At 37.2% G+C, this 16719-nt stretch overlaps 1 protein-coding gene across 3 annotated transcripts in view; it reads left to right on the plus strand.

The window, feature by feature from the left end:
- Positions 1-3435: 3435 nt before the first annotated feature.
- The window catches only part of CYP20A1 (cytochrome P450 family 20 subfamily A member 1), a 59901-nt gene continuing 46617 nt past the window's right edge, over positions 3436-16719 (plus strand). For all 3 annotated transcript variants that reach the window (XM_074340479.2, XM_074340472.2, XM_019726861.3), the window contains exons 1-4: positions 3436-3593; positions 7584-7633; positions 8243-8409; positions 11092-11234. In XM_074340479.2, the coding sequence (XP_074196580.1) occupies positions 3522-3593; positions 7584-7633; positions 8243-8409; positions 11092-11234 (432 nt within the window). In that variant the 5' untranslated portion in view covers positions 3436-3521. The remainder of the gene's footprint in view (positions 3594-7583; positions 7634-8242; positions 8410-11091; positions 11235-16719) is intronic.

The raw sequence follows: 16719 nt of genomic DNA on the forward strand, positions 1-16719 counted from the left end.
CTTTGTCTTTCACTGACCAGATGTCCTGATATGAGTCCTTTTCTTTTTCAAACAGTGCCCTAACTTTAGAATAAGAGACTTAGTAAGGTCGTGCTTTTAACTGGCATTGTACCTCTACAACTTGCACAATTAGATTTTGGAGCCTGATACTCAGCCATGTCAGCCTGCAGCTGCACAAGGTAAGGGGATCTTTTGAGACCACCAGAGAATCTTTCTGGTTCATTTGTATCTTGTGTTGAGAATTCAAGGCCTGGAGCATAATTATTTTTTCCTTATATAATAAGATCTACAGTGCAGTCAGAAATAGCTATCTTTTGTAATCCCTATGTTGCCATCAAGAGTCACTTGACCACCCAAAGGTTTGTCCCCTACTGGCATTCCGTCCTATGCCACCACTGGTGATAATTTGAATAATCTTGTTGCCACTGCATGCCACAGACTATCAAGGATGTATGTCATTCATATGGTCATCAAGTATGTGTTTAACATGGTCCAGAATGCCATCTTGTTTCTGGGAGGCACTCCTGGTGCCCACTTGTCAGTTCTGACAGGAAACAGTATCTAACTCAGATGGTTCAAAAGACTTTAATGAAGGGACTATATGCTAAGCTATGAGCAGGATTGGGGCACCAACAAGGGATGCTGAAGTATCCAGGGACTAGCAACAGGGACAACCATTATCACTCCTAGGTCTGAAGGGGCAAGGAGAGAAAATAATATTACTGTTCTCAGAGAGGGTGAGGAGAGGCACCTCTACCTCAAAAGCTGTAGGTGTAGAGGGATTCTGCCCCTGCCAGATAATGTGGCTCAGAGTGGGCAGGGAGCAAAAAAAGGGAAGCGTCTAAACCTGCTTTCTTTCAGCCTCAGTGTACTGATGCCTCCTACTGGTGGAACCCTACCAGAGGCGAGTTTATAAGAGAGCTCTCAGGTGGTCTCATCTGTAGGAATTAGCTCTGATGGTCACAATATAGGCAGAGAATGGATCTGAGGGTATGGGGAGGAGGGAGGGAGAATGGAGAACAACTAGCACAGATGTTTCCATTTACAATTCTTTATTTTCAGTAAAATGGAGAGGACCTAATTGAGATGTGAAGGTGAGGCAACAGACCATTAAATATAATATAATGCTAGTTAATCATATTTTAATATATATAAATGATTTTCAGCCTGTATCTCAAAAGGACTGCAAAATATTGAATGATGTTGCTATAGCAATGTCCCATCTTGTTATTTATGTGAAAAAGGTTTTCCAGGGCTTACATTTATTATAACAAAAAAATGAATTGATAATGAATCCTGGCTAATTTTAGCAACAAATTTTCATTCATAAATACACAAACTAATTGAAAAAAATGCCCATCCATCTGAAGAGATGTATTTCCAATAGAATTCTGGTTATGTTTACTACTTTATCAAATTCTGTTAAGTACTCATTTTTTGATCACTTGTGTAACAAAACTGTAATAATGTGATCCTGAAGAAATATTTGTTTTAAAACTTTAAATGTTTTAAATTTTTAAATATTTAAATGTTTAAATCTTTTAAAATATTAAAAAATATTTAATAGGAGTTTTAGAGATACAGAATTGAAAAATATTTAAAAATTCAACAATTCAACATGTATACATGTTGAAGTATTACAGGTGATGAAAAAACTTTCAAGGATACAAATATGTTAGGATAAAACTCTGTGGGATAAATGAAATAGAAATAAGTTCAGAAAAAGAAACCATGGAAAATTTCCAGCTCTTCACAGGTTTATGTATTTTAAAAAAAATGTCTGATGATAGTCATCACAGCATTATGGTATTTAAATTCCTTTTTATACATGTAAAAGACAGATATAACTTTCAAAATGTGAATACTTACAATATAATTCTATAAGAAATTTAATCCTTTGAAGATAGAAATTTTAGATGTCACCACAAAAATGTGTGAAAGTATATAAATTGTTTTTCAAAAATACTTTTCAGGAAGATTTAGGCAAAAATTTGAAGAACACAAGAGGTCGTTGTATAGTTTTAGAGACTCAATCTCTAAACTACTGTGCCCTGTTCAACTTCTGTAATTTCTGTTTCTTTTTCATAGACCCTCAACTTCAGAGCGTCTCAGGCTATATATAGGTCAATTGATAAAAGGGGAGTGAGTCCACATATCCTGGAGGATTGGTGCCTAGGGTTACTGCTACATTATGCATTTAAAAACTGTTTTGAAAACCGATTTGGAACATGATTTTGATGAGAAATGTCTTAAAAATTCCAAAGATATTTAAAAATGAACTTTAGAAAGAAATCTGTACACAGAGAACTAGAATTAAAACTAGTTCTGCAAAATTAAATCTCAAATAGCAACGCTTTGATGCATTTACTATAGATGCCAAAAGATTCGCCATTTTCAGTATTTTACATGCATATTCATAAAATGAGTCATTTATCATAGAAGTTCTAAAATGCAATCTGGAATGATTTGCTAATTACCCTCCCCCCCTTTGGATACTTTATATTATTAACGCTATAAAATCTATAAACACTTTCAGGACGCTTTCACTAAAGGGAACGCCAGTAAGCAGCGGGCTTTGCCTTCCATTATCTATGTCAAAACTTCTGAGTCATGTGAAATAGAAGAGGGATCCTAATTAAGAACAACTAATGCTAAATGCTAAAGTAGATCCCACTTTTGCAGGAGCTGTGCCAAATAAAATATTGGATATTTGTGCTGAGTAAAATATCTAACCCTACAGGTAACTCTGTGTGGTATTATTTCCGCTGTTTGACACAAAAAGAAATGGAAGCTTAGAAAATTCAAGCAATTTACTGAACGTCTAGCGGAGCCAGGAAATCTTATCCACCACGAATGTCACGGAATCACATTTCCTAGCACTTAAAACATAAATTCTTTTGCCAAACAAGGAACACTTAAAGGTGCCTGGCTCTGACACTTCCCTGTTCAGGTTAGTTAGATCAGTGGTTTATCACTGCGTTTAACAGCTTTGTTAAAACACAGATTGCTGTTGCCCTCTCTCTCTCCTAGTGTCTGATTCTGAGGATCTGGTATGGGATGGAGAATCTGCATTTCCAGCAAGTTCCCCAGCAATGCTGCTGCTGCTAGTCCGGGAACCACATTGTGAGAGTCATTGCTTTACAAGTTTTAAATTTAAAGCCACTGGAAAAAGTGTTGGTCCCGGCAGAGCAATGATGGGGAGGAGCGATGATAACTCCTGGCATTTTTTAGAAGCCTGGGCTCTGTTTCTCCGGGCAACTCCGGCCCCAAATCGTGGGCGTATCCTGAAGTCTTGTCCACCGTAACCCCCGCTTCGGGGTGCGGCTCCCGCTGCGCAGCCGCTCCTCGGCGCTCCATTGCTCTCCCCCCAGCCCGGCCAGGCGTTGGCCCCGCCCCTCGCGGTCCATTCGCTCGCTGTGCCGCTGGGCGCCTCTCCCACACGCTCATTCCTTAGGCCCGCCCAGGCCGAAGCGCTGCTGTCCGAGCCAGGGATCCGAGACGTGGCTCCGGGCGGAAGAACCATGTTGGACTTCGCAATCTTCGCCGTTACCTTCTTGCTGGCGTTGGTGGGAGCGGTGCTCTACCTCTACCCGGTAACCGCCGTATGGGCCCTCAGGGCTCTGGCCGCCTCCCCAGCCTATATCTTGGCCACAAAGCTCTGCCCGCTACGGGCCGCAGGGGGGCGGGCCTGAGGGGAGGGTTCCGGGTCCTGTTCCCGCCCGCGCGGGGGCATCGATAGGAGCACGTGAGGGACGCGGCTGGCGCGCGCGACACCTGGTGCTCAGAGGCGAGCGTGCGGGCGGCACGACAACTACGCAGGTCCGGGAGGAGACGGGCGAGCGACTCAGCTGCCCGAGGAGCCGAGGAAAAGGCCGGCTGAGGGCTGTTCCTCGGGTCCCGCCTTTCCACGCCCAGCAACGTGCCCGTTACGGGGCGGGTCTCAAGTACTTTGGGTGGCTCTTTGGCAGTAACTGCCAAACCCAAATTCCATTTTCCAGTGTGTGTGGACGAAACTCCAGGGTGCTCCACTCCTTCCTTTCCCGAGGATTCTCCAAGCATTTTTTTGTGTCATCTCCCTTTCCATCTGTCTTCTGATCGGTTGTTACCGGAATTCGGAGTCCCGAAGGGCCTAACTGGTCTGCTCCTCGCACAGCTTCAGAGGCAAATGGAAGGAGCACTGTGCAGTTACATGTTATGTGTGAGCTGGTCTCGGTCACTCTGCTTTATCACTGAATCTCATTCTAGCCTTTCTCTACTTGCCTTGTCCTGAGAGGGTGGTTCTGAAAACAAAGGAGCAAGTGGTTGAGGAATCATCTTTAAGAAGTGCTCTTCTATAAAGCAAGGTAGTGGTTTTTTACAAAAAGGTGTGAAGTTGCCGAACACCACCAAATACATCACTGAGAATGACCAAATAGCTTCTTAAACACTTTCAGAGCTGGTAAATAGAGTGGAATATTACAACTACACAACCTGTGGTTTCCAGTATATCATATTTTCTGAGAAACCACATTTAGTGGCTCCAGGTCTTGAATTTTTGATAGTCTTTAAATGAGACTATGCTTTGATTAACTAATAGGAGCAACACTTTATTTTTTTCAACTAAATATGTGTCAGACACGGTTCCATATGCTGGGGATACAGCGATGAGCACCCAGACAGAAAATTCCTGACTCGTGGAATTTATATTCTAGTGGAGGGAAACAGGAAATATACAACAAATAACATTTAGTATGTTAGTGTTAAGTGTTATGGAGAAAAATAAAGTTGGGTGTAGGTAGGATTGTTACTTTTAAGTAGGTAGTCAAGAGATAAGGAGGCATTTGAGCAGAGACGTGGAGATGAAGGACCAAGCCATTCAGATATTTGAGAAAGCATTTCAGGCAGAGAAAGCAAATGCAAGCCGTCGGGGAAACCCTCCTGGTGTGTTCCCGGAAAACAAGAAGACCAGTGTGGCTGAAATGAAGAGATTAATCAGAAAGATAACGTCAGAATGATGGGAATGAAGGGCAGATTTTAGTTGTAGGCCATTTTGTGGACTTGGCTTTTACTCTGAGGGTCAAAAGCCACTGGAGGGTTTCAGCAGAAGGTGACATTTTAAATTAAGGAAGTTAATTTTTATTTTGTTCGTTAAATTTTAAGAATCATTTTGGCTGCTATGTTAAAAATAGACTTGTGGGCCTGAGGCAACGGTGGAAGCTTGTAGAGTAGTTAGGAGGCTATTATAATGATTTTGGTAGAGATGGTGTTGGCTTGGACCAGGGCAGCAGAGTTGGTGGGAACTGATCCATTGTGAAGATAAAGCCAATGCGATTTCCCAATGGACTGAGTGTGAAATGTGAGCGAGACATCAAGGAAAACAGATTTTTTAGCCTGAGTAGCTGAAAGAATGGACTGATTCCAGGGAACACTAGTGTTTTGTTGTTGGTTTTTGTTTAGTTTTATTTTGGTGAAAAGTAGTGGGGATTTGTAGAGATGAGTTTGGGTTTCGATGTGTTACATTTGAGTGCCATTTAGATATCCAGGTGGAGATGCTAAGTGGATAATTGTGTATGTAAGTCTTGAGTTTAAGAAAAAGTCCAGGCCGGTGATAGAACTTGGGAGCTGTCAGTGTATAGAAATGGTAGTTAAAGCTAGGGGACTAGTGATCTCCCAGGGAGTGTAGATCCTGGCTGGATGGCTTCCTTCAGCGATATGAACTGTCTCTAAGATTGACAACACTGTTCAAGCTGGAAGATACTAAAGTTCTTAAACATGTACTTGCATTCAAGTCCTTTGTTGATGGCATCAACTTTTCTAAATACCAACTCTCCAACATGATTGCTATGGATGAAACCGCAGTGTTTATGGGCCAAGGATCTCAAACAACAATTGATCAGAGTGGTGCCTCGTCAATCTACATTCCCTCCATTGGTTACGAAAGTGCACGTGTTACCTGTATTTTGGCAATTTGTCTGGATGAAAAGAAAGCCCCACCTCTAATCATCACAAAGGGCAAGAAAGATAAGGTTGGATGTGTTTCAGGCATTTATGTTCTTGAAACTGAAAAAGCCTGGTGCACACAAGCAGTTGCAAGGAAGTGGGTTGATTTAATGCTTCCACTTGTTTTGCGAGGTGGCCAAAGAGGACTCCTCGTCTGGGATTCAGCTATCACTCACCACGCTCAAGACATGAAGAACTTCCTTGCAGAGAGAAGAATAGATCAAATAATGATTCCCATAGGAGTGACTGCCTATCTCCAGACTCTTGATATTGCAATAAATAAGCCATCCAAGGAGGATTTGCGCATGGAAATCAATGACTACATTGAAAATAGAATGGAGAGAAATCAGTGTGGAAACTGTGAAGCCTAGTCTGCAAGAGGTTGTGACTTGGGTGAAGAAATCATGGGATAAAACCACTGACAGCTGTGTTGCCAATGCACTGCGAGCAGGCTACAAGGACAAGTGCTCATTTAAGGAGAGCTCTATCGCTGGACATGAGAGATTGGGGCTAATGGTTCTACAGGAAATGGAGTTGTAAGAAATTCAAGCCGAAATTCGGGGTTTGGAGAATTATAATGATGTTCCAGAAGAAGATGACATGACTGTCTTTGAATAAATGTAGATTTTTGTACATGAATAAATATAGATTGTTGTATGTGAAAAAAATAAGACATCCCCTGAAAATAAGCCCTAATGGTCTTTTGGAGCAAAAATTAATATAAGACCTAATTTTATTTTCGGGGAAATACAGTATGTAAGGAACAATGTCATTATTTTTGATGGTCTCAAGGCAGATGGTAGTGGTGAGATCAAAATTATCGAGTAGATTGAAGTTTTGCTGGATCTTGCCAGGTGCATGCCAAACTTGGGATCCATCTCATCATTGACGCTATTTGAGAGATGTGGATGGTAGTAAAGGGCAGGATAGCATTTAACCTGGGGTCCTGGGGCTCATCCTTCATTTCTGCTAATCAAGTGTGGAGGATGGTGTAGGAGCCACCTTATCCAGCATACAGAGGCTTCTTAGGCTCCCTCTTCGTGCTGTTGATGGGAAGCCAGGATTGGGGCAGTGAGGAAGGATTGTACTTAATATTTACACATCGTTAGAGCTTATTCACAATGACTTGCCATTAGTTTTTTTCAAATATTTTATCATTTCTGTCATAACGCAACTCAGTAAAATTGTCCCAGTATTCAAAGATGTCAGTTGTATTTTCTTTCCTGTGAAGATACACTTTCTGGAGTCCTCCGTCATCCTTTCCCAGTCAGTACTGGTTACCATCTCATTGTTCTTTTACTGCCATTTCTAACTTAGTTTGAAGTGTTACAAATTCTCAAAATATCAGACAAATCCATAACTAAATATAACCATAGAAAGCAAGAAGTCAAATATAATTGAGTTTTGGATTTTGTAGTAATTTGAATTTACTATCATTGTGGGTATTCTCTTCACCTGTATTGGATACCCTGTCTCCCGAGATTCCACTGAATTGGAAAACCATCATTTAAGATCCTGCAGATGTTTTGGTACAACACATCTGAGTTAGGAAATATATGTGTGATAATTCATTATACTAAACTGTTTTAATATTTTTCCTTAAGGCTTCTCGACAAGCTTCAGGAATTCCGGGGATTACTCCAACTGAAGAAAAGTGAGTATTTTTTTGGAATCAAGTAGAGTCAGCTCTTAATTTTTTGCTATCAAAACTAAACCATATTTTTAGATTACTCAGCTTATTTAATTCTTTTATTTACACTCAGCACACCTCTTGGCATACAACCTAAAATTTGTCAAGAACAGCAAAGAGGGCTATGTAAATCAAAATGTTTAATTGCTTTCACCCCTAGCCAGACAAAGTTGAAAATAGAAAGACAGGATTAAGATAGAAGAAGTAAAAAATTAACATAGCTGATCCGATGTTTTCCATCAGCCTGTGATGATGTTACGTTCATTGCTATCTTAAGAATGAGGTGCTGCCAAAATTGGATAGTTTTTTAGTATCTAAGTCAGAAGTTTCTTGTTTACCTTTTCTTACTTAGTTTGAAGTGTTACGAATTCTCAAAATATCAGATAAATCCATATCTAAATATAGCTATAGAAAGCAGAAGTCAAATATAATTGAGTTTTGGATTTTGCAGTAATTTGAATTTCATGTACCTTTGGTCTCATGTTTTGACACAGTTAATTCATAATCAACGATTGTTTTTCTGATTCTCCCAAGTTAAATTGATTGTTTAATCAAATGTTGGCCTTTTTTCAGAGATGGTAATCTTCCAGATATTGTGAACAGTGGAAGTTTGCATGAGTTCCTGGTTAATTTGCACGAGAGATATGGGCCTGTGGCCTCTTTCTGGTTTGGCAGACGCCTTGTGGTTAGTTTGGGCACTGTTGATGTACTGAAGCAACATATTAACCCCAATAAGACATGTAAGTTTAATTTTCTTTTTAATTAGCTGATCCGTATCTTTTAAGAAGAAATGTCTATAAATAAAGATCCATACATTGTTCTTGGATAGGAATAGCTAACATTAATGAATGCTTTATACTATATACCAGGCATTGTGCTGAAATCTTTATATTTATTAACTCATTTAAGAAACAGCATTGTAAAATGATTATTTTTTCTTCAGTTTATGTATATATATGTGTGTGTGCGTGCGTGTGTGTGTGTGTACAGAGGGTGCCAAAACTGTATATACATTTTAAGAAAGGAAAAAAAACTATTAAAATTGTAATAATATATGCTGATAACGAAAGATGAATATAAGTCATGTGTATACATTTTTTTGGCACCCTCGAGGTATATAAATGTACATATATATATTTTATAAATATAGGTATATAAATACATATAAATATGTATATTTAGTGTGTGTGTGTGTGTGTATGTATGTATGTGTATATATATATATATATATATATATATATATATATATATATATATAACATATAAAATAAAAATCCCAATGTGAATTTTTTTGGAACCTGAAAAAATAGTTCTGGGGTACATCTGGAAGAGTAGAGGTACATGAGCAGCCGAGAAACATTTAGAAAAGAACATGAATGAGGGGACTACTTGTAACATCAGATAGAACAGTGTATTGTAAAACTGGATTAATTTAAAGAGTCTTGTACTGTGATTCACTCACAGTAGTCCATTAGACAAACCAAGTATATATGGTAAAGATAACATTTTATGGTAAGGGGATAAGGAAATAAATGGTACTGGGAAAACTGGTAAGCTATTTGGGGAAAATAAATCTGAATCCCTGCCTTACTCTTTATATCAAAATAAATTCCAAATGACTAAAATAAAAGTAATAGAAAACATGGATAATACTAAATTTTTTGAGGGGGTTTGTCCATAAACCTTTTCTTACTATGATACGAGATCTAGGAGACATCAAGCTCAAGATTGGTGAATCTGCCTACATAAAAATGAAAAATTTCAGTACAATAAAAATACCTTGAAAAAGGTTAAAAAACAGAGATAGGAAGACGTTGGCCACTCATTACTATACATAATGCATAGTAATTGATGACGATATTTCTGTAAAATAAAAAGGTACAATGAAAAAGTTTAAAAGATGGGAAAACTTTCCCACCCATATATATAAAATAAATAAAAACTAATAAGAAAACAAAAATAAAATGCAATTGTAGAAAAATGGCCAAAAACAAGGAAATTAAGAAAGAAGAAATACAAAAGTAAATGAAAAGATTTCAACCTCATTAGTAATCAGGTGTGCAAAGAAAAATGAAATTTTTACCTTTTTTTACTAAAGAGATGAAAAATATTAGCAAAACTCATTGTTGATGAAGGAATAGAGAAACATAAAGTATAAATGTTTTACAAACTTTCTGGCGAGAAAGTTGACAATGACCTTTGACTTAGCAATGACATCTTCAGGAATTTATCATGAATTGATAATCACACAAATGAGAAAAGCCATGTTACGCTATTTATAATAAAAATTTGAATCACAAATATTTATCAATGGCTGCATAAGAGAATACTTTCAGGCCTTAATAAGATGATATAGATTTATTTTGTTTAGTAAATATTTGTATGGCAATTATTATATGCAAGCACTTCTAAACCCTTTATAAATATTAACTCATTTAATCCTCATAACAACTGTATGAAGTAGGTATTATGGTTGTCCCCTATTTAACAGAAGGCAGAATTGAAGAACTGAGAGGTTAAGTTATTCGCCCAAGGTCACACTCCTCATTTAAGAGGAAGCTAGGACTTGAAGCTAGGCATTCTGGCCTGAGTTCATTTTATTAACCACTAAGCTTTCCACACATAGAAAGATGGCTCTGTCAGGAGATAACAATGATGAGTAAAACGAGATGGCCTCTTCTCCTATGGTTTATAGCTTAGTGTTGGAGAGTGGGGGAAACATAAAATAGTATTCAAATGATCGCACTAATGAATCGGGAAAAGTGCTCTGAAAGAAGGAACTGTAGCTCTTTGTGAAATCTGACAGATTTTTCTGTCTTTCTCACTCTGTTAAGAAATGTTAACAGCTATAAAAAAAAAAGAAATCTCTAAAATGTTTAACAATGAGTATCTCTCTGGTAAGATTTAGATGAATTTTACTTTCTTCTTTGTGTTGTTTTAATTGTCCACAATGACATTATATTTTACTGTGTTGTTTTAATTGTCCACAATGACATTATATTTTGCATGTGAAAACAATATACTCATTAAACAAACACTTCAAATAGTGAAGGAGAAAAGAAATTTTTGAACTCAGCTAAATAATTTTAACTGTAATACTTGATAATTATATACAAAAATCAATTTTGCTTTAAAATTATTGAAATGAGCTTTTTTTAAACAAAGATATTGTTGTCATGTAGGTTGAAAATTTATGCAAGTGTTAATGATTTATAGTAGAATTCCCAATCGGGATATTGTATTCTTCCCAATTTTTATTGCTTCTTGAACAGTTCATATTTAGAAAAGACATTTAAGGAAGCTGTGCAAAAAAAGTTGCCATGATCTCAGCTACAATTCCATACCTCCCTGATCTCTATATTCTTTTGCTGGAGATTTTTTTTTGGCGACTGACTTAGAAATTTTTAATTTCTCTGTTTCAGCTGACCCTTTTGAAACCATGCTAAAGTCATTATTAAGGTATCAATCTGGTGGTGGGACTGTGAGTGAAAACCACACAAGGAAAAAATTGTATGAAAATGGTGTGACTAATTCTCTGCAGAGTAATTTTGCTCTTCTGCTAAAGGTAAGGTGATAAGTAGCTTGGCCTGAAGTTCTACAGTACAGATAATAGTCATTTGTGACCATTGGTGTCTTGTCTTGTCTTTGCTATTCTTTTCATACTTGTCTTTCTACAATGATTTTTATTTTCCTGAAATTCTAAAACAAAGCTATAAACCAAACCAAAACAAAACGAAAATCCTAGACTCCCTGTATACATTGGAAGGATAGGAGTGAAAAGAATCTGAAATTTTTTTTATGTCAGTAGATTTGTCCCTTGTTTTCAAGCCAGATTAAACCAGTGTTTCCCAAAACATGGTCTGAGCTCACCTGAAATACTTCTCTTGTTAACAGTGCAGATTAGTTGGCCTCTGCTTGGACACACTGAATCACTGTGGGGGACCTGACATTTTTAGGAAGCTCCACAAATGATTTACAAAGTTTGAGAACAACACTAATTAATACCATTTCTTTTTTGTCCCTAATGATCCTTAGCTGAGTCCTGTGTGCTCCCTGACAGTTGTCTGTATTCTCCATAGGACTGTTCTAAACATTCACCCTTCACGTAGCATTGCCGGTCCTACCCAGCCCCTTTGCTCACTGTAGATGTCCTTGCCTCCTGCTTTGCTGAGACTATAGAGTCCCTTATGTGTGAGCTTTCTCAGTGTCCTTCCCCCACCAGCAAACTCTGTCCCATCTCAATCCCTGTTCTTTCTTTTCATTTTAAATCTTAAGAACCCTTTATTCTGCCCAAAGCTAGTCCACCCATTTAAATATAATGTATTTATATTTAATGTATTAAATATAATGTGCCCTTCAAATATAATGTAATTTATAAAAGTAATATGTGGTTGCTATAGCAAACATGGACAGTCTAACAGTATAAAGAAATCACCCATAATTTCCATATATATATAAATATATATATATGATTGATAGCATACCGTATGTAGAATTTTATGTCCTTTTTCACTTTAAAACATATCATAAACATTTTATCCTGTCATTAAAATTTGTGCAAAAAACTAAAATTAGGCTTACTTTTTTCTAATACTCATTTTCCAAGATACGGAAAAACTTAGAAAAGTTCTAAGGAAAAAAATAAACATTTTTAATAATGTGCATTACCGAGTGATAACCATGTTTAATATTTGAAAATACTTTCTATCATTTCAGTCTTTTCTATGCGCAATAGAATTTTATCAGCATTATACTGTATGGATAATTTTAGACTCTGCATTTTGACTTACATTATTTTGTAAGCATTTTTATAATACTAATTATGTTTGAAGATTACATTTGAGAGGAGTCTTTAATGTCAGTTTTACCTCCTAAATATCTTTCAAATTGGCCTTCTCTCCACTAGCACTGTCATCACCTTAATTTAAGCTTCTGTCATCTTACCTGGATTGCTTGTTTCTCCACCTTCTCTCTGCCCTTCTCCCCGCATCTGTTTTCTACCTTCTGCAGGGATTATTAAACTTATTTTATGACATGTATCTCTTGGCAGTTTGGTGAAACTTACGGACTTCTGAGAATAATATTTTTAAATGTGTAAATACAAAGGATACCAATATAGTTATCAAAATATTATTTTAAAAAACTTGTGTAATATATGTGGTTCGTTATTAATGCATTAAATAACAAGATCTAGCAATGTTTTAAAAACGTCCATGATTTTAAAGTAATGATGTTATGAGGGATAAAATCATCATTTTGAGCTTTTTGTAGTAACTGTAATATGATATGAACATATTTGAGATTTTTATTGGTGACAAAGTCAAAGGGCCTATTCATAATCGAAGGAAGTGCTAAATTTTATTTAGTGGTTAGTGAAAAATAAAGATGTTTTCCCCCCTCATTGAAATCCATGCAATTCTGGATTCTATGCCTAGACCCTTTGGTATCTGTGGACTTGAAGTTCAGAACCCCTGAGAATAGATACTTTAAAAATGCAGTTCTTATTTCATCACTCCCTTGATCAAAAACTTTTCCTGAAAGGTTTGTTCCTGGGACAAACTCCAAAATGTTTGTTAAAGGCCGCATGTGATTTAACCTGCCTGCTTTTCCAGCCTTTTTTCCCACATTCTCTTTTGTGCTTATACTCTAGCCACACTGGTTTTCTGTTCTATACTGTACCTCGTTCTCTCCAGTCTCAGGCCTCTATATTTTATTCCCATTGACTGAATTGTCTCCCTAGCCATCCATGCATTTACTTAATGTATGTTCATTCTTAGCTTGTAGTTTAAATGTCACTTCCACAGGGAAACCATCTCTGATCATCCCACTGTCCCTAGATAAGTCCCCGTTTACAGGCTGTCATAACATGCTATACATTTCCTTCACAACACTTCCCAGTTTGTCATTATGTTTTGTGTAATTCTCTGAATGTGTGTCTCCTAAGCTGTGTGTTCCATGAAGGGAGGAACTCTTCTTTTTTGATTACTACTGTACACTTGGCTTTTTTTTTTTTTTTTTTTTTTTAGTTGCAGGGGGGTGTGCCCACCATCCCTTGCAGGAGTTGAGGAATTGAACTGGCAACCTTGTAGTTGAGAGCCCACCGGCCCATGTGGGAATCGAACCGGCAGCCTTTGGAGCCAGGAGCACGGAGCTCTAACCGCCTGAGCCACCGGGCCGGCCCCTACACTTGGCTTTTGGTGTAGAATAGGCCTTCAGTAAATATTTATTAAATCAGTGAATGACCAACTTAAATTCCGCAATTCTTGGTCTCCTCTCTCATGTCTATGGGTCTATTCTTGCTATTTCCTCCCTGGAAACATTTTTCCCTCCTTGCCTGGCTAAATCCTACTCCAATCCCAGTTTAGTTATGTACCTTTCCCCATGCACCCTTTCTAAACTGCCATAACAGCTTGGGGGGTATGCTTACATAACAATTAAATCCATTTTCTTATCTCTCATCCTTTTTAGATGGTGTTTTTCTTTCCCTTTTCCCTAATCTCTGTACTTCAAAGCTGTTTATTTTGTTCGATGTTTAATGTAGCTGCATAGGAAATAGATTATGGTGTAGTGCAAAGACTATTAAGCTTGGGCAAGAGGCTCTGAATCTTGCTTCTATCATTTAATATCTACTTGATCATTTGTGTATCACTTGGCTTTTGTGAGCTTTTATTTCCCCATCTTAAACTGAGGATAATATTCACATTACAAATTTGCTGTCAGGATTATATGAGATAATGATGTAAAACAGTAAAACCTATCAATACACTTAACTACCCAAGAAATACCTTTCCTTCACCTTTGCTTGAGAAAGATTTTCCTGACATTTGTTTGCTGCTTCCCTCCTCACATTCTTCTGTTAACATTTCTCCTTGCTTATATTTTTCCTGCTCTTCTCAAAGCATACCTCCTCATTAATATTTCCAACTTGGCTGAGTCATTCCTTTTTCATGGAGAGTTTCTATAGTTGATGGGCCTGTATCTGTCTCATTTGGAGAGTTGCATAGAAGTCCTTTCTATTCTATAGAGATTAAACCCACATTCAATCACAAGTGCATAAACATCCTCCCCTTACTCTCTCATTATATAAAAGTAAATAATTTTAAAAATCATGGAAAGTTGAAAGCAACAAAAATAGAATAGTGTAGTGACAATCCATGTCCTCGTCACCAAACTTTAACAGTTATCAAATTAGACTCAATCTTATTTTATCTGTAACCCTACTTACTTCCCCTCTCCTCTCTGGAGTACTTTAAAGCAAATTCCAGACATCATACCAATGAGGACGTGCTTTTAAACGTTCCTAACAGCGTTTGGCATATAATAGCCACTTGGTCAGTTTTATTTTTTTTTCCTTCTTATCCTCTATAACTTTATTCATTCCTCCTAAAATTATTCTGACTGTGCATTCATTATAAGCATTTTTGTAACTTTTTTGAATTACAGAATACTTGATAGCTCGTAAAAAGATGCCATATTGACTATCGTCCTATAATATCCACTTTTTAAAAATTACATTTGGTAAATGCTTAATGCCATTTTTTCCTTATTGGAGTTCTATGTAAAACTCACACTTTCCATTCAAGACTTCAGATTGGCTTGCTGAGTCTACCAGAAGCATTAATTGGCTCCTCTATGCATCATTTATCTTCTAAAAACAGACCAGACAGGCCTTTAACCATGGCTGGCTGGTGATTAGTTTCTCTCCTTTCCAGTTCCCATTTCTAACTGATAGCCATTATTCACAGGGACGTCAGGAGACTTGTATACCAAATTCCCACCCTCTCATTGTTATTCTTGTTTTGTATCTCAAGGTTTTTGTATTGGTTATGCTCACGTCATGTTTCTGAATCTCTCAGGTTGACTGTTTCGCTTGTCATAACTGTTCCCGTCTCCCCTCATTGTCCTCCCTGAAAGCAGTTGTGTTGCCTTTCTCTGAGCATTCACCAGTCAGAATCCTCTTTTCTATTTTGTTTAAACACCAGTCTTTTGAAAGAATCTTTTGTATTTAATTGTATGTCTTCAGGGAATTTTGCCCATTTCTCTTTGCTTTGCGTTCCTAATACCATTTTATTCAGTAATATTTATTGTTAAAAGCCTTAATTATTCTTTCTTTTCTGATTCAAACTAAGTAATTCTAACTTCTTTAATCTCTTATAATAGGCTCTATTTCCCAAACTTTCAGTCTTTTTTGCTGTTGTTCAGTATTCCATTTTTTTCTCCTCCTTTTTGAACAAAGGCAAATCAAGGTGGAAAATTATTTCTCAATTTTCATGTTTCTTGTCATCATATTTTCAAGCTTTGGTGCATAGCCTCGATGCATAATGTGAGAAATGTATTTCAGATTTTTATTGTCAAACCCATAGCCCAAGCCAGTTTCTTAGCTTAGGCATTAGTCAGAAAGACCAAATAAATGTTTAATCAGCGAGAATGTGACTGAAGAGTGCTGCTGTCAGAGCATTCTTCTCTTCTCTGACAATGGTTTTCTTTAAGTGACTAGTGCTGTTTACCAGAGTTATCACCCCAAAATAAGTTGTATAATTCTTATTGACACAATAAACCTTTTGCCTTTTTTTTTTTGTCCAGATCTGCGTTCTGTGTTCTGATATTTCTCTAATCCTCTCAAACCTCATGCTATGAGTTCTGAGTCCTTCCTACTCTGACCGTCTCTGTTCCAGAGCTGAATGTAAACCTCCACTTTAATTCTGTGAGTGTAACTTCTCGCTTCTGTGTGCTTCAGTACAATATTATCCAGTGACTTTTGGGTTAAATTCTGATTTAACAAGTATTTCTGGATTTCAGAATTTGTGACCATTGTCCAGAATCCTTTTAATTGACAGCTTAGTAATACTATTAATAGCCAAAATTATTGAGTTCATTGGTTAATAGCTTGTATGAACTCATGTAATCCTCACAAGAACTTTATAGATATACATTGTTATTTCTCTCTTTTCCCAGATGAAGAAACTAAAGCACAGAGTAGTTAAGTAACTTATCCAAGTAAATAGTAGGACTAGGATTTGATGCCAGTCGGTCTGGCATATTGCTTCTCT

This window comes from Rhinolophus sinicus, chromosome 17, assembly GCF_057876585.1.
Source record: "Rhinolophus sinicus isolate RSI-liver-muscle chromosome 17, RSI-T2T, whole genome shotgun sequence".
NCBI lineage: Eukaryota > Metazoa > Chordata > Mammalia > Chiroptera > Rhinolophidae > Rhinolophus > Rhinolophus sinicus.